This window comes from Neolamprologus brichardi, chromosome 14 (genome assembly GCF_056152115.1).
Source record: "Neolamprologus brichardi isolate AB-2024 chromosome 14, ASM5615211v1, whole genome shotgun sequence".
Classification (NCBI taxonomy): domain Eukaryota; kingdom Metazoa; phylum Chordata; class Actinopteri; order Cichliformes; family Cichlidae; genus Neolamprologus; species Neolamprologus brichardi.
In genome coordinates, this window is record NC_142117.1 from 41,938,603 (window position 1) to 41,954,073 (window position 15,471).

Sequence of the window (15,471 nt, forward strand, 5' to 3'; positions counted from 1 at the left end):
AACAGGCCAGGACGCCACGGCGCCCGATGGATTAATAAAGTTTTATGTAATCTAATAACTTTGATCTCAGCCGATTTACTCACGAACAGACCTCCCTCTGCGCTTCTCTGCTTGGGCTGCTGCCCCCACGGCCCGGATACGCAGAGGGAAACGGATGAAAATAACATTTTTAGGTGACTTATGTATCATGTTTAACCTTTTGCAAATATGTGACGTCTTGATGAATCGAGCAGGTATTTGAAGTTTACACAGAAACATTCTCGCCTGAAAATATCTTAAAAGTTTATTTTGTGACCCAGAAAGAGAAATAAGAGTAATATTAAAACTAAGCAGCTGCCACTATTGTTAAAACACTATGAATGCTGGGAACGTGGGCCACGAGGGACACGCCGGACCCATCCTTCATCTCTGGAGAACAGGAGGACTCATTTGGAGGAGTCTACGACAGCCTTCGTTGCGTCGCTGTGATCGTCCTCAGGAGGATGCAGCCGGCAGCAGGGAGCTGCTGCAGTGTCCCTGTTGGCCCACCAGGTGGTGCTGTGTGAGTGTGAACCATGTGTTTTGCCTCATTGATCAGCATAAACAAACAGCTGATCAATCAATAATCTGCAGTCTGGACTTTTGAACATTTCAAACATATTTTTACATAATTACATGAAAATGTTTCCATTTATTAAATACAACAGAAACAACAACAACATGAATACACACATAAGACTGTGAAGACTGTGTGTGTGTGTGTGTGTGTCTGTGTGTGTGTGTGTGTGTGTGTGTGTGTGTGTGTGTGTGTGTGTGTCTGTGTGTGTGTGTGTGTGTGTGTGTGTCTGTGTGTCTGTGTGTGTGTGTGTCTGTGTGTGTGTGTGTGTCTGTGTGTGTGTGTGTGTGTCTGTGTGTGTGTGTGTGTGTGTGTGTGTGTGTCTGTGTGTGTGTGTCTGTGTGTGTGTGTGTGTCTGTGTGTGTGTGTCTGTGTGTGTGTGTGTGTCTGTGTGTGTGTGTGTGTGTGTGTGTGTGTGTGTGTCTGTGTGTGTGTGTGTGTCTGTGTGTGTGTGTCTGTGTGTGTCTGTGTGTGTGTGTGTGTGTCTGTGTGTGTGTGTCTGTGTGTGTGTGTCTGTGTGTGTGTGTCTGTGTGTGTGTGTGTGTCTGTGTGTGTGTGTGTGTGTGTGTGTCTGTGTGTGTGTGTGTCTGTGTGTGTGTGTGTGTGCGTGTGTGTGTGTGTGTGTGCGTGTGTGTGTGTGTGCGCGTCTGTGTGTGTGTCTGTGTGTGTGTGTGCGTGCGTGTGTGTGTGTGTGTGTGTGTGTGTCAAACTGGTTATGTACATTTTCTGTCCTGAGCTGGTCTTCACTTGTTTTTCATAGATTTTAAATATTATTTTGTATCTTTTTACACTAAATGTACACAAGTTGATTCTGTTCATCTGGATGTTTCAGTGGGAGAAACGTTTCATCATCAGCTGACTGCAGGTTTCAACCTTATAAACAGGACATTTATATTATGACTGAAACCAGCAGCACTGAAGGAACAACGGGCTGGGAGGTCACCTTCATCATAATTATGCAAATTCTCATGACCACTGATCAATAACCACTGATCAATAACCATGAGTCCCATTCACAGAGTTGGGGAATGGCTGCAATCACAGCATGTAAGATGGCGACAGATGTACTCTTAGGCCCCTCCTCCATTCAGCGATGGTCTTTTCACGTAAACGGAGGCACTCGCATCACTTAGTAAATGTGTTGTAATTCTGTCATTTGTTGTTTTTAGTTTACTTCCTGTTTGTTTCTCGCAGCTCTTGCTGATTTGTTTGTTTATTATTAATAATTGTGTAAAAATCAAAAATATCACAAAACAAATCTTTCATTTACTTTTAAAATATTAATATTTCAGATGTTTATTTTGTTTTATTAGCTGTAGTTATTTATTTTATAATATTTTAATATGAGATTGTTAAACTTTATTTGCCTGTTTTAGATTTTTAAAATGATTTTGTGGGTTTGTTTGTGTCTGCAGGGTTAGCGACCCACGCTAACCCTGCAGACACTCTTTGTTCTCAGGCCTTTGTTTCCACAAACACCAGTGTCTCCCACACACACACACAGACACACACACATTCATCATCTAACCCATTTCTCTAAAGTCTGACCTGTTTTCATCTGAATATTTGGAGCACCCCCCCCCCTCCCTACCCCTCCCTCCCCCCAAAGAGAGCATGGACGACCTGAGAGCGTCTCAAACCTGCGTTCTCTCTAACGGCCACCAGGGGGCTCGACCCTCGACCTCTGTGAACGAGCTGCGTCGAGGAGAACAGTTACTAAAATGTTTCTGTTTATTTCTGTAATTTGTCAACAAAACAACAAACAAATGTCACATTAAGGGCAGAACGAGGACGCCACCTGTCATGGCGTCCATCACTCGCATTCAGAGCGCCGCCGTGCTGCTTGTGAGGCGGGATTAGTCTGAACTGTGAATCATGCAAAGCTGCTCTACTTCAGTCCAGCACTCAAACCGTGGCGGTGAGGACGGGCGGGCAGGGGAAACAGGAAGTGCACAAAGACGTGAAACAGCTTCCCCATGATGGAGGACAGAGGAACAGCGTCTGACAGGATACAAGTCTAAGCAAAGGTCAAAGGGCAAAGAGGGATTACATGACTGTCGTTGCTAAGTAATTAGCCGCTGCAACTAAAGTGGGCGGGGTCAAACGCCACAGTTCCTACGGGCTACAGAAATATTCTCACGTAGATGAGCAGCAGGCTGCTTATCACCAAAACGCCATCCAGTCAGCTCAGTCACCACTTTACACATTGTGATGTCACGAGGACGGGGCGCCGTGACATCACAGAGCTGCCAATGGTTCGTTGTTCTTCAATGTTTAAAGTCCCTTGAAGTCAGGACGCCATGCTTCCTGTCAGGTCACTTCCTGTCTGTCGTCTTCAGCTGTTGGACGCCTGCTCCGGCTTCAGTCTGATAGCCCAGGAGTTTGCAGAGACGATGTCGCCACGGCGATGGACGCGGCAGGTGTAAACGCCTTCGTTGAACTCGTTGGCGACGATGCGCAAGTCTCGGTCCTTCATGACGATGTACCCTGGAATGGATGAGAGGATCTGCTCTCCATCTTTGTACCAGCTGCAGGAAAACCACAGACAGCACAGACCTTTAAGCTTTCAGCTCCGCCCACAATCATCCAAACAGCTGTACAGAAAATGACCACAAGCCCCGCTAACCCTAACCCACAAGCCCCGCTCGTTAACTGGGACTCGTCCTGGCTCCTGAAACTCTCCGAGAAACATTTTAACCTTGACGAGCTGTGTCGATGACCAGCGACGCCTCAGCATTAGCTTCACAACATGAAACAGGAAAGTTTGAACCCTGATCAGTAGAGATAGTGTCTGTCTCCTGAATCCAAACTGGTTCCACAGAAGAGCCTGAAAACTGAAGGCTCAATTATTGTAATTGTTATCAGGAAATGATCAGACAGGAAACTCATGTTCAGTTTCTTTGCCAGATGTTAACACAAGATCTAGAGCACAGGTGTCGAACTCCAGGCCTTGAGGGCCGGTGTCCTGCAGGTTTCAGATGTGTCCTTGATCCAACACAGCTGATTTAATGGCTAAATTAACTCCTCAACATGTCTTTAAGTTCTCCAGAGGCTGGTAATGAACTGATCACTTGATTCAGGTGTGTTGACCCAAGGTGAGATCTAAAACCTGCAGGACACCGGCCCTCGAGGCCTGGAGTTCGACACCCCAGATCTAGAGTGTGATTAAAGTGGTGGGTGGGGTCTTTTACAGAGAAGCCAGTTGAGTCATTCTCAGCATCTACATGGACGTTAAAATCACCCACAACAATGATGACGTCATCAGTGATGAGCTGACCTGATTTTGGGGGGGGAGCGGGTGCTCTTGGTCCCACAGCGGAAACCCACCACCTTTCCCCGAGGAACCATCTTGATCTTCGTGTTGGCTGCCGGCGGTGTTGCCGTAGTGACCACCTCCAGAGGCTCTGCAGTGGGAAGAGGATGGAGACGGGCAATGAGCGTCACGCGGGCTTCTGTGAGGTCAGAGGTCAGAGGGGCTCACCATAGCAGAAATCACAGCGCTGAGGACAGTTCTTCTTCATGAACGTCTTCCTTCGCTCGCAGAAGCCGAGCCGAGCCCACGGGTCGCAGACGCGCTTCTTATCCAGACAACCTGCAGAGCGGCAGACACAACAAACACACGTCACATGATGCAGCGGCGTGTTTCCGCCTGCATCATGTTTATTTCTGATTGTCAGAGCAGTTTCCCCTCAGTCCACCTTAAATATCTCAAATGCATAAATGTGCTGTTTCCCAGCTTTGCAGCGAACAGCTGCAAACCTGACTGAAGCAGGAAGAGCTCGTTGCCGGCGGCGCTGGGGTTTACCGTAGAGTCTCTGGATGCCCCACACGTCGTCCTGGGCGATGTTCCTCTGTCCGGTGTAGGTGGCGTTGGGATGCATCAGAGCCTGAGGGTCTCTGGAGTGCCACAAACCCAGAGCGTGGCCGATCTCGTGTGCCGCCACCTGGACCAGGTCGTTTAGCCAGACTCCTGCAGGAGGAGATTTTTACATCCAATCATCATCATCCTCAGAGCGCCAGGTGCAGGATGGCGTGTTCTCAGAGGAGCGTCACTCCTGCTGCAGCCTCCTACAAACAGACCACGCCCACCACACTCGCAGCCTGACTGCTGCCCCTCAGCAGGCTTCCAGACGCTGATCACAAAGATCTCTGAGGTTTCTGCTGTGCTCTTCCTGTTTCATGTTCAGGAGTTTAGATTCTGATCGTTTAAGCATTGAGGAATAAATCCTGTCACGATGTTTATAATCTGCTGTTTATAACACACACGTTATAAACTCCAGTGTTTTTCTCCCATTAGAGACACAAATTCAGACAGAAAAAGAAAAACGTACAAACTCTTGAGCTGAAGCTTCCCTTCAGAACCTTAAACTTCCGACTTTCAAAAAGTGAGGAACCCCTAAAACTACATTTGTGCTGTTTCTCTCAGAGTACGGTGGCCTTCTAGGACACTAAACACACAGAACCATCCTACGTGCTCCAACCTTGTTTCCAGCTGAAGCGGGACTTCCCGAGGATCCAGAACTCGTGGTTGTCAAAGTGAATTTCTCCCCGTGGTGGCAGGAAGGCGTGCGCCAGCTCGCCGTTCAGCCCATCGAAACACGGGTGGAGAGGAGACCACCAGCAGTCCGTGTGGTTGAAGGTGTAGAAACCTGGAAATAGGGAACATCTCAGAGGACGAAAGCAGAGCTCCTCATCCTGAGACGTGTTCGACGACCTGCAACGCACTTCTTTAATTACCACCAGCAGCATGTAGCTGCAGCCTTCACCAGCAGGGGGCAGAGTTTTACTCTTACCGCCGCTTCGTCCAGAACCGTCAACTTGTCCAGCCCACTAGTAAAGATTCGGCTGACTCACTACGCCATCTTGTGGCACAAACTGGTATAACATGAAACAACAGCCTGTCTCCATATTAATATCAGCTGATAGCTGTTCAACACAACGTCGATGCTGTCTCTCCACCTCCTGTTGATGCTTTGGTTGGTTTTTCTAAGGTTTGAATCACTTTGAACACAGGCAGTTACAATTACGAGGCAGTTTTTAATGATATGGACGAATCTTGTGTTAAAATAAAGTAGCTGTGACCTGTTTAGTGCCAGGGTTAGGGCTCTTAAGCAGAAGTTGGCCCTTTTCAAATGTGCGTGTTAACCTGACCCTGCGGGTCGACGGCAAGTTAAGCGTTCAGTCCTACCGATGGTGATGTCAGCGGTGGCGTTGCCGTCAGTAACCTCGGTGAAGGTCAGCGGAGACACGTCGCTCCACTTTGTGAAGGCGATGCCGATGGCCTTCCTGGTGTCCTCCACATTCAGGGTGTTGGGGAACTTGATGATCCTGAGATGGAAGAGACAGACAGATAACTGGACTCTGATTGGTCCTCAGAGAATGATGCTCCGCCTCCTCTGATTTCAGTTGTGTGATTGGTATAGAAATACAATGGGAGGGCAATCAGTGAGGTAGGTACTCATCAGCATGGAATCAGGAAACAAACGAGCCAATCACGATGCTGCGCCATTCGCTTTCTTCATCGTCATCGATGAACGTTTTTCAGTCGTTAACAAAAAAAACTGGTTGTCAAAGAAAGGACAAAATGTTGTTTCAGCCACCCGGCTCCACCTTTACCTGCACGGAAGGAGCCAGCATGAAAATAACCACCCAAATAACTGCCTGCGATGAGGAGGAGGAGGAGGAAGGGTTGGTTTCTGCGCTGTTTATTGGTTAGACTCTCGGACACCAGAGATTATTCTCTGCCTTGTGGTTTATATTCTGCTCTTTATTTTAGGCCGAGCACGAGGCTCAGTCACTTTCTTTGTTCAGGCTCCTGCTGACATCCTGGATCATTGTAGGTATGACAGCCTCAGTATTAGCTTGAACTTCAGGCTCCAAATGTTTACCTTCATAATTAAATATTCTACACAGAATGTGCTTTAATACCAGCTGTGGCAGAGGTGCAGAGCTCCAACCGATAAACGCTGAAAGACGCAGAATTAGACGATGAAGACAGTAAATCATTGACTTACACATGATCTTAGAGGACGATTAGAGAAACATCCTGACCTTGTAAAAGCACACGTGATGACCTCAGAGCTTCACTGGATGAATTACAGGATGTTACTAAGGTGCAGGTGTTTCTCTACCTGTACGTGATGTTATGGTGAGTCCACTTGTGTCCTAGAGGGTTGATGGCATAGCGTTTGCTTCTTGCTGCTCGGTCCCCGAACGCCTCCATTGATCTGCTGCTGTCAGACATCTGAAACGCAGCAAACATGCAGAGTTAATAACCAATCAGCTTCCTTAAAATCAGTTGCAGTGCCTCTGGCGTCCAGCAGAGGCAGCAGTGAGTCCATCCCCATAGACTTTCAAACTTTACAGCAGAAGTAAACACGTTTACAGCCTGATACACAAACTGTCTGGTCTCCGTGGATACGCGACGTCTGGACCGTGTTTGTGCTGTTGGGGCCTTTGTAATGACATCATCTGCTGTGAGGTCACCGTACTAACAGAGCGTCCACAAGGCTGAGCTCCAGGTTCAATGCGGCAAACTGGAGGATTTTGTATGGTACTGGTGTCTGTGCGGACCAGCTCATGACTCGTGCTGGTTTTATCGAGCACGGCGAGCTCCGTCTGCAGGTTTTCTGTTATTGATGATTTGACTCCACCTGTGGTTTCAGGAGGTCATAGGTCACATGAATGACTGGTTTTACCAAAGTCAGGAGCTGATGCAGCTGCAGCGTTTTGGCCCAGCAATAACAGGAAGTCCTGACCTCTGTGATTTCCTGTGACTATTTCAAAATAAAAGCTTAATTCTCAGCAGCCGTGAATGATACAAACAGAAATCCTGCAGCTCTCTAATGAAACAGGAGACTCTGGAAGACTCTGTGCACAGATGTGCACAGATGTGCACAGATGTGGCAGTAGGGTGATTCCATACAGATGTGAAACACTTCCTTCTTTGTCTCTTTCATGTGTGGCTTTGATGTGCTTTGATCCCCCCCCCCCCCCTCCCACGTTTCTGTCAGCCACATGTGAACTCGGCTGAACCTCCGTTGCCTCCACGTCTCACTCGTTAGAAAGTCTGCTCACACGTCTGAGCGCTCAGACAGGAACGACCCCACAGGCTCCACCCACCGCCCCTTGCTATGTGGACACCACCTGCAGCTTCTGCTTTGGCGCTGTTCATTCACCCGTTTATGCAGAGCGCCATCTGGTGGACAGACTGTGCAACACCAACACTCCAAGCCTGGCTGAAGGGTGTTTCTGCTGTTATCAGTGCTGACACTGACAGATCAGCTCACAGATAACATCACCAGCCTCACGTTTGTGACACCGAACACCAAAAATTGAATATTTGATCTGTTTCTGATCTGCATCGACTGAAGGAACCAAAACTGTGATAACGACGGTGAGTTCAGACTGACAGCAGACTGCAGGTGACGCTAACACCCCTGAGTGTGACTGAGGAAACAAACCTGAGACCTGCCGGGTGTCCGTTTCACAGGAATCGTCAGACTTTGATCAGATTTCAGACAGCGTGAACGTTTCTGAGTCTGAGACACGAAGCAGTAAACATTTGAATCAGCAGTGCAGGACTGTGTGAGGTCACCTCTATGCTCTGCAGCTTTTAAAGGCTCTAAATCTTCAAAACCAAAGCAGTCAGCTGTTTCATGGAAAATCATCTCAGCAAAGTCAACTTCAGATGTTTAAAGAATCATCCCAAAGTTTTAATGAGCACAAAGAACCAGAGAGACCACGAAACGTCTGCAGACGTCTTCAGAGCTTTGTGGAAAACAGACGACATCACAAAGAGACGCAGCGCATAAAAAGATTACAGCGCAGACACACTCTCATCACGTTTCAGTTTCCTGACTTTAAACAGAAGAAATCTTGTAAAACCGTTTCACAGATTTACTTCAGTGACTTCTCAGACCCAGAAACCAGCTCCACACCCACTCTCACGAAAGCTGCAAACTGGTGTTGGAGTCAGTTGCTGTCTGACCTTCAGGGTCCCTCAGCTGAGAGCCAATCACGTGACTCCAATCACGTGTTCTTTTTAGTTTGATGTGTGAGTAAAAAACGCTCAGATTCAGTTTAGAGAGAAAGAAAAGCGCAAAATCATCTGAACTCAGAAACTTCATCATTTCTAAGTCTGAGCGAATAAGCGCCGCTCCGGGGTGAGGAGGAGGAGGGTTACGATCTGACCTCGGGCTCGCTGCGCGCTCTTTGTTCTCTCCCAGTTTGTCGGTCCCGACACTGACCTTCATCATCACCATCACCATCATCATCATCAGCTGAACGGGGTCCATGGCGAGTCTCGGACCGCGTGCCCGTCAATCAATCAGTCAAACAATCGGTGAGCGCGTGCGTCATCCCACGGAGTTTCCAGGCGCGCAGATTTACGCACGCACGCTCCGCGGAGCTGAAAGTCCACTTCAGGCAGAAAATCAAAAAGCGGGAAAGATCCGAACCCCGGAGACCCGACCCGCTCCGTGCGCGTGCTCAGCGTGGTCCGGGACCCGTGGGAGGAACGCGCTCCGCTGGGGAACAAACTGAGTGAAGTTCCCGGAGTGTCCGCTCGCTGCTGCAGCGGGGCTGGTCCGGAGGGGCGGGGTCAGGTAAGGAGACCAGTTTAACCCTTTCCCACCGGAACCACAGTTCTGTTTCAGCCCCGAGCTCACTCAGCGGATAAACAAACCCAGACCCGCTCCGGTGTTTCCCTCTGGGGCCTCGAGGGCTGCAGGTTGGGCCACCCTGAGGTGAACATCTGTCCAAACACTAACAGCTTCCTGTGAGGGAGAAAACAGCAAAAACCAAAACTCGTTTGCAAACTGAGAAATACTAACAAAACAGACCTGTGGACCTACAAATACACACATCAACAACTCCTTACAAATACTGCACTACACACACACACACACACACACAGGTCCTGTGATTGGACAGATCGAACTCGCTGCAGGTTTCTATCCGTTTATGACTTTACAGAAATAATTAGGAGAAAAAACAGATGTGGGAGATTCAGAAGAGATCAAACTCAACGACGTGTGGAGTCCCCCAAGGCTCCGTCATCGGTCCTCTGATGCTGATCGTCTTTATTGATGTGCTTCATCTTTTGATCGGCCTTACATGCTTTCAGTTTGGGGTTGAGGAGCATCCACAGTTAAACTTATTCACACAGCAGCGACGGAAACATCACGTTTCCTGTTGAGACTCTGACTGTGGTTGTGACCTTTTTCACACCCACAGTCATTAATATTAAAGTATTGATTAATGCGGCTGAAACAACAGAAAGACAAAGCCCTGCTGATGGATTAATTCTGGATGTCTTATTGCCTAAATTAATCTGGGAGGGGTGAATTAATTACTCCTTGCAGCCCCCTCAATGCCCCCCCCCTCCCCGGCTTGCATTGTTGTCTTGTTTATCTCTCCGCCCACACTTGGCGTCTCTGTCCAGCTCGCGGTCACCTTCACTCTGACAAAGTGCCTGCAGAGGCATCTTTAGAGGAGCTCATCATATGGTGCATGTTAAGCAGCTCATTAACGCTGCATTGTGAGCTGAATGAGGTTTGAATGTTGGCAGCTGAGCGGCCTGGCAGATTCCCATCATGCACTACAGCACTGCTGTGACCTCACACCGACTCGCTCTGTGCTGGCAGGGTGAGAGTCGATCGATACGTCGACAGAAACCTGAAACCAAAACTCATCCGAGACGCAGTTTGTTAGAAAGTCAGTGATCTCCGGAGGAAAGTGAAGGTCAAACTGAGAGAAGAGCCGTGATTACGCTTTGGTCCCTGAATGTGTCATCATCACTCTTTCTCATCTGACGTTAGTCTGCAGGACTCGTATTTTCCACATTTCTCGTAGAGCTGCAAACACACCGTGCTCTCTGGCCGGGAAACGGTTCTGCAGCAGGTACTGCTGTGCTGACATCACACTCAGCGCCATCCAACCGGTCTTTATTGTCACTATAAATACATGAAATAAATACATGAAATATAATAAGATCAAGTGCTTTGCTTTTGCCAACAGTCATTCACATCATTGCACCTCTAATGTGACACCATCACCTGTGACGGGGGCAGAACGAGGTGGACGCACCTGAGCGGCATAAACGATCCTGCATTACAAGGGTGAACGAGGTCCTGTGTGTGTGTGTGTGTGTATACACACAGGATAACAGAATCCTGAACAGTATGGAAATGTGGTCGCCTCCATGTGTTTATCAAAGTGGACGAAACAAAGATGGTTGTTGACTTCAGAGCACGGAGAGATCACTGCCCACTGAACATCGTGGATCCTCGAGGTCGTCAGGCCTCCAGATTCCTCGGTGTCCACCTGGTGCCTCAACACCAGCTCCATAACTAAGCAGCGTCTCTGCTTCCTGAGGAAGCTGGAAAGTCCATCTCCCTCCATCTATTCTCACCACCGTCTACAGAGAGGCTATCGAGAGCTGTCTGGATGGTAACTGCACCGTATCGGATCACAGTACCCTACAGCTGTTAGTGAGAGCAGCTGAGAGGATCATTGGAGCGTCTCTTCCCTCCATCACACACCTGTCACACCTGCTGCATGGGCAAAGCCTCCAGCATCGTGGAGGACCCCACACACTCTTCACCATGCTGCCTTCTGGAAAGGTACCTGAGCATCCAGACCCTCACTGCCAGGCTGCCTCTTCCCCCCCGGCCATGTTGTCTGTTATATGTAGCATCATGGTCTCGTTGTCTCACTTCACGGTGTACTGTACCACTGCACATGGTTTGGCATAACAATAAAACCACTTGTTGTTTGATGATAGAAACTATTTTAAAGTCTGTTCGTCTTTGCTTCGGGCCTCCTGTGTCACGTCAGATGGTTGGAACAAATTGCGACTGGGGTGTGAGGAGTCTAATAAAATGTTCTTGGCTCTTCTAAGGCAGCAGGAGCTCTGGAGCTCTTCAGAGAGGGCAGAGGAGAGCCGATGGTCTCCTGGACAGCCTGAATGATTCTGTGGAGAGTTTCCGTCTGTGCTGTTGTGCAGCTGCAGAGCTACACACACACACAGCATCACAGGATGCATCAGTAGAAGGACACCAGCAGTTTCTGGGAGATGTTGTTTTTCCTGAGGACTCACAGGAAACAGACATCCAGCACCCTCTCCACACGATCCCCAGTGATGTACAGTGGTTGTATAGTGGAGAGACAAGGAGACAGGAGAACAACTGAGATAATCCATCCACAATACGAGGTTAGTCATTAATATACTGCAACAACATGGTCAAAGGAGCTTGCAAAGAAAAGCGTCTGGACTTCTTTAAGTTACTTGAAGACGTTTCACCTTCATCCGAGAAGCTTCTTCAGTTCTAAGGTCAAATGGTGGAGAGTCCCAGATATAAACCCAGTGGGAGTTTCCCCCCACAGAGGGACAAAAGGACCCCCTGACCTCAGAACTGAAGAAGCTTCTTCAGACAAGACAGTAACGCATTACTGTAATCCGATTACTTTTTTCAAGTAATGAGTAAAGTAAGGGATTACTATTTCAAAAAGGTAATTAGATTACCGTTACTTTCCGTAGGAACGCTGCGTTACTGCGTTACTAAAACCGTGATTTTTTTGCGAGAATGTCTCATGACAGTGACGTAAGCGAGTGCGACGTTCGTGACAACAGCTGTGTGCAGATCAACAATGGATCATATATCGAGTGCAGAGAGAGTATGAGCGTGCAGCGTTTAAAGCGTGGAAGTACTGACCTTACTTTGAGTTTGATTCATAAAAAGTGACAAAAACATTAGTGTCCGTTGTGCGTGGGAAGAAAACTTCTTTTTACAGCGAAAAAACCCCTAAACTTCCAAACAAGCACCGAGTAGCTACGACGTAATGGGAAACTCACAGAGAAACTCGCGGATTCTTCCACTGACCGCTGCACACCTGCACCAGGGTAACCCTCCGCCTACCCCACTCCTGCTTTACAGGTGAAAATAGAGCAACAGGACCGCTAGTCTTTGACTTTATTTATTTTCTGCTGTGTTTTACTTGCATCTATTTGAAAGACTGAGTGTAAACACAAAAAAAATATTTTATTTTATGTGCTGGAATGTGCAGAAAATAGGTTTAAATGTTAAACTAATTTCTTCCAGTCAGAGAATGTTGCAGATAATTAAATGTTTGCTTGATGCATAAAGTTAAAAGATTAAAACTAATAAAACAAGTTTTAAAAAGAGACTTTTCCATTTGATTACATTTTGTATGATGATTATGCAGAAAAAGTAGAATTGGGATTGAAGCAATTGAAGATCTATCGTAGGGGTCCCTAATCCCAGTCCACGACGGCCGGTGTCCCTGCAGGTTTTAGATGTGTCCTTGATCCCTCACAGCTGATTTAAACGGCTAATTGACCTCCTCAACATGTCCTGAAGTTCTCCAGAGGCCTGGTAATGAACTAATCATGTGATTCAGGTGTGTTGACCCAGAGTGAGATCTAAAACCTGCAGGGACACCGGCCCTCGAGGCCTGGGATTGGGGACCCTGATCTATCGCTTCATTACCTATTGAGGGTGTAAATCATGTTTTTAAAAAGTAACTAAGTAACTAATTACTTTCAAAAATAAGTAATCAGTAAAGTAACAGGATTACTTTTGGGGGGAAGTAATCAGTAATTAGTTACTGATTACTTTTTTCAAGTAACTTGACCAACACTGGTCGTCAGCATACAGGTGATGTCCTAAAATCCAGGAATTTTGGAAAGATGTCATCAAATGTCTGAAGTGTTTAAGGTAAAGATTCCTTTAAATGGTAAACTCTGTACTTGGAATATACCCAAGGGAATTTAAGCAACTGGAAAAACAAACTAAATTACTGGACTATGGACTACTTCAAGCCAGAAGAGCCATTGCACTAAGAGGAGTATTGATGCTCCTCCATGGGACTCTGGAGGAAGGAAATTGCAGACTCTAGGCCTGGAAAGACTAACATATATTGCAAAAACTGGGACTTTGTGAATATGTGGAAGCCATATATGGATATTTTAGGGAGTGGAGGTGAAGGGTGTTTATGAGAAAGAAAGAAAAGAAGAAGGGAAGGAGGGGAAAATCTTGTTTATCCTTATCCGTAATTCCTTGTATTTTTGTATTACTGTGAGAACTATGCTCATTCTACATTTGAATATGATGTAGGCAGGTTTGATGTATGGATGGGTGTGTGAATGTGAGGTTGTTCAAATATTTGTTTGTATTGTACAACAGAACATTTCAATAAAAATATATAGAAAAAATGAACAGCAGTAATCCCAAACAGGTCGTTGAGCCTGTTTATCATGATGCTGTGATCTAAGGTAAGCTGAGGTCCAACTGAACCAGAGCTGTGTTCACTCTCTAGAGTCTGCTGCCATCAAGATCTTTGACAAAATCTGGAGCCCTGACATCCTGTAACATACTGGGTCAGCCGTGGGAGCTGCTCAGCTCTGTAGCCCAGTCTGATGTTAGAGTACAGCTTGTCCAACGTGTTGAATCTTCTGGTAGTGCCATTTACACCTTCTGGAGCGCTATCTCCGATCCACATGATTGAAGTCCCCGCAATAATAAAACTGCATTGGGGGGGGGGGGGGGGGGGGGGGGTGCTACTAGAATGAATACAGTTATAATAAATACAGTTTAGGAGGTAGGACTGTTGGTGGCATTATAGTATAAATAAAAATACGGTTTATAAATAAGGTGTAATGTCCACGGGTGTTGGCAGTGCAGTTATCCTCCAATCAGGGTGGAGGTAGGGCATGTTGGACAGCCTGTGGGTAAAAACTTCTGTTGAGTCTGTTTGTTTTTGACCTGATGGACCTGTAACGTTTACCAGAGGGAAGGGGGGGGGGGGGGGGGGGGGCGTGTCCAGGGTGTGAGGGGTCCTTGATGATGATGCTGCTTCCTGCTGAAGTCTGCCAGTATAAATGTCTCTGAGGGGGTCAGTGAGGTGCCCTCACCACCCGCTGCAGTTTCCTCTTGTCCTCCACGGTGCAGCAGGAGGTCAGAAATCTCTCGATGGTGGAGCGGTTGTGGTTAATTAGCAGTCTCTGGGGTAACTGGGCCTGACGTAGTTTCCTGAGGAAGTACAGCCTTTGTTGTGCTTTCCCTGCCTGGTGGGAGATGTTTGTGGACCAGGTAAGATCGGCCGAGATGTGGACTCCGAGGAACTTAAAGCTTTCTACCTCCTCCATCAGTGTAGAGGTTGGCGTGCCTCTTTGTAGACTTGTTGGTCTCCTGATCTGAAGGCGCTGTCACGTGCTCTCAGTAGGGCTCTCACCTCCCTGTTGAGCCATGGCTTCTGTTTCGGGAACACTGTAACAGTCTTTGTTGTTGTTAGACTCTCACTACAGAAGTTGATGTATGAGTACGGCAGATGTGTGGCCCTCCAAGTCTGATCCTTCTGCAAATACACTCCAAAACGTGTTATCAAAACAGTCCCGTAGGGCCGTGGTGGCTTCCACGGTCCACACTCGTTTTTTCAGATGGTTTTGTCTTGAATTAGAGGTCTATAAGCAGGGATCAGGGACACAGAGATGGTCAGAGTTAAAAGAATCCAGGCGGGACAGATTTCAGGTTTGCGTGGTTGAAATCTCCTGCCACGATCACAGCGCAGTCCGGCTGCATTGTTAGCTGTTTATTAATGGAGCGCTGGAGTAGCTCCATGGCTGACTTAGCATTAGCTTGTCATTAATAAACTGCTATTATTGTGATCGCTGTGAGCTCTCTCTGCAAGTAGAAGGGTCTACACTGAACCATCATGTACTCTGTGTCCGGTAGCAGTGGACGACTTTAACTGTGTCGTTGGTGCACCAGTTATTGTTCACAAACACTAGCAGACGGACTCTTTGTTCCTGTCCGCTCTGAATGTAGCGTGGCCCGCTAGCTCAATGATCACAA

General features: G+C 47.4%; 1 protein-coding gene across 1 annotated transcript; it reads right to left on the reverse strand.

The window, feature by feature from the left end:
* Positions 1-2,313: 2,313 nt before the first annotated feature.
* Positions 2,314-9,008, reverse strand: mmp23bb (matrix metallopeptidase 23bb). Its single transcript, XM_087850533.1, has 8 exons — positions 8,845-9,008; positions 6,727-6,839; positions 5,784-5,923; positions 5,077-5,244; positions 4,401-4,565; positions 4,077-4,187; positions 3,873-3,999; positions 2,314-3,123 (listed from the first exon to the last, which is right to left on the reverse strand). The coding sequence occupies exons 1-8, from the start codon at positions 8,890-8,892 to the stop codon at positions 2,931-2,933; spliced, it is 1,065 nt and encodes a 354-aa protein (XP_087706659.1). The 5' UTR covers positions 8,893-9,008; the 3' UTR covers positions 2,314-2,930.
* Positions 9,009-15,471: the final 6,463 nt, after the last annotated feature.

What these genes read in the sequence shown, in the direction of transcription:
- mmp23bb (XM_087850533.1), bottom strand. Translation starts at nt 8,892, where the DNA reads ATGGACCCCGTTCAGCTGATGATGATGATGGTGATGGTGATGATGAAG. An exon ending in CACCGCTGACATCACCATCG is followed by an intron (nt 5,245 to 5,783) that starts GTAGGACTGAAC and finishes CCCTATTTCCAG; the next exon opens with GTTTCTACACCTTCAACCAC. An exon ending in CCGCTTCAGCTGGAAACAAG is followed by an intron (nt 4,566 to 5,076) that starts GTTGGAGCACGT and finishes CTCCTCCTGCAG; the next exon opens with GAGTCTGGCTAAACGACCTG.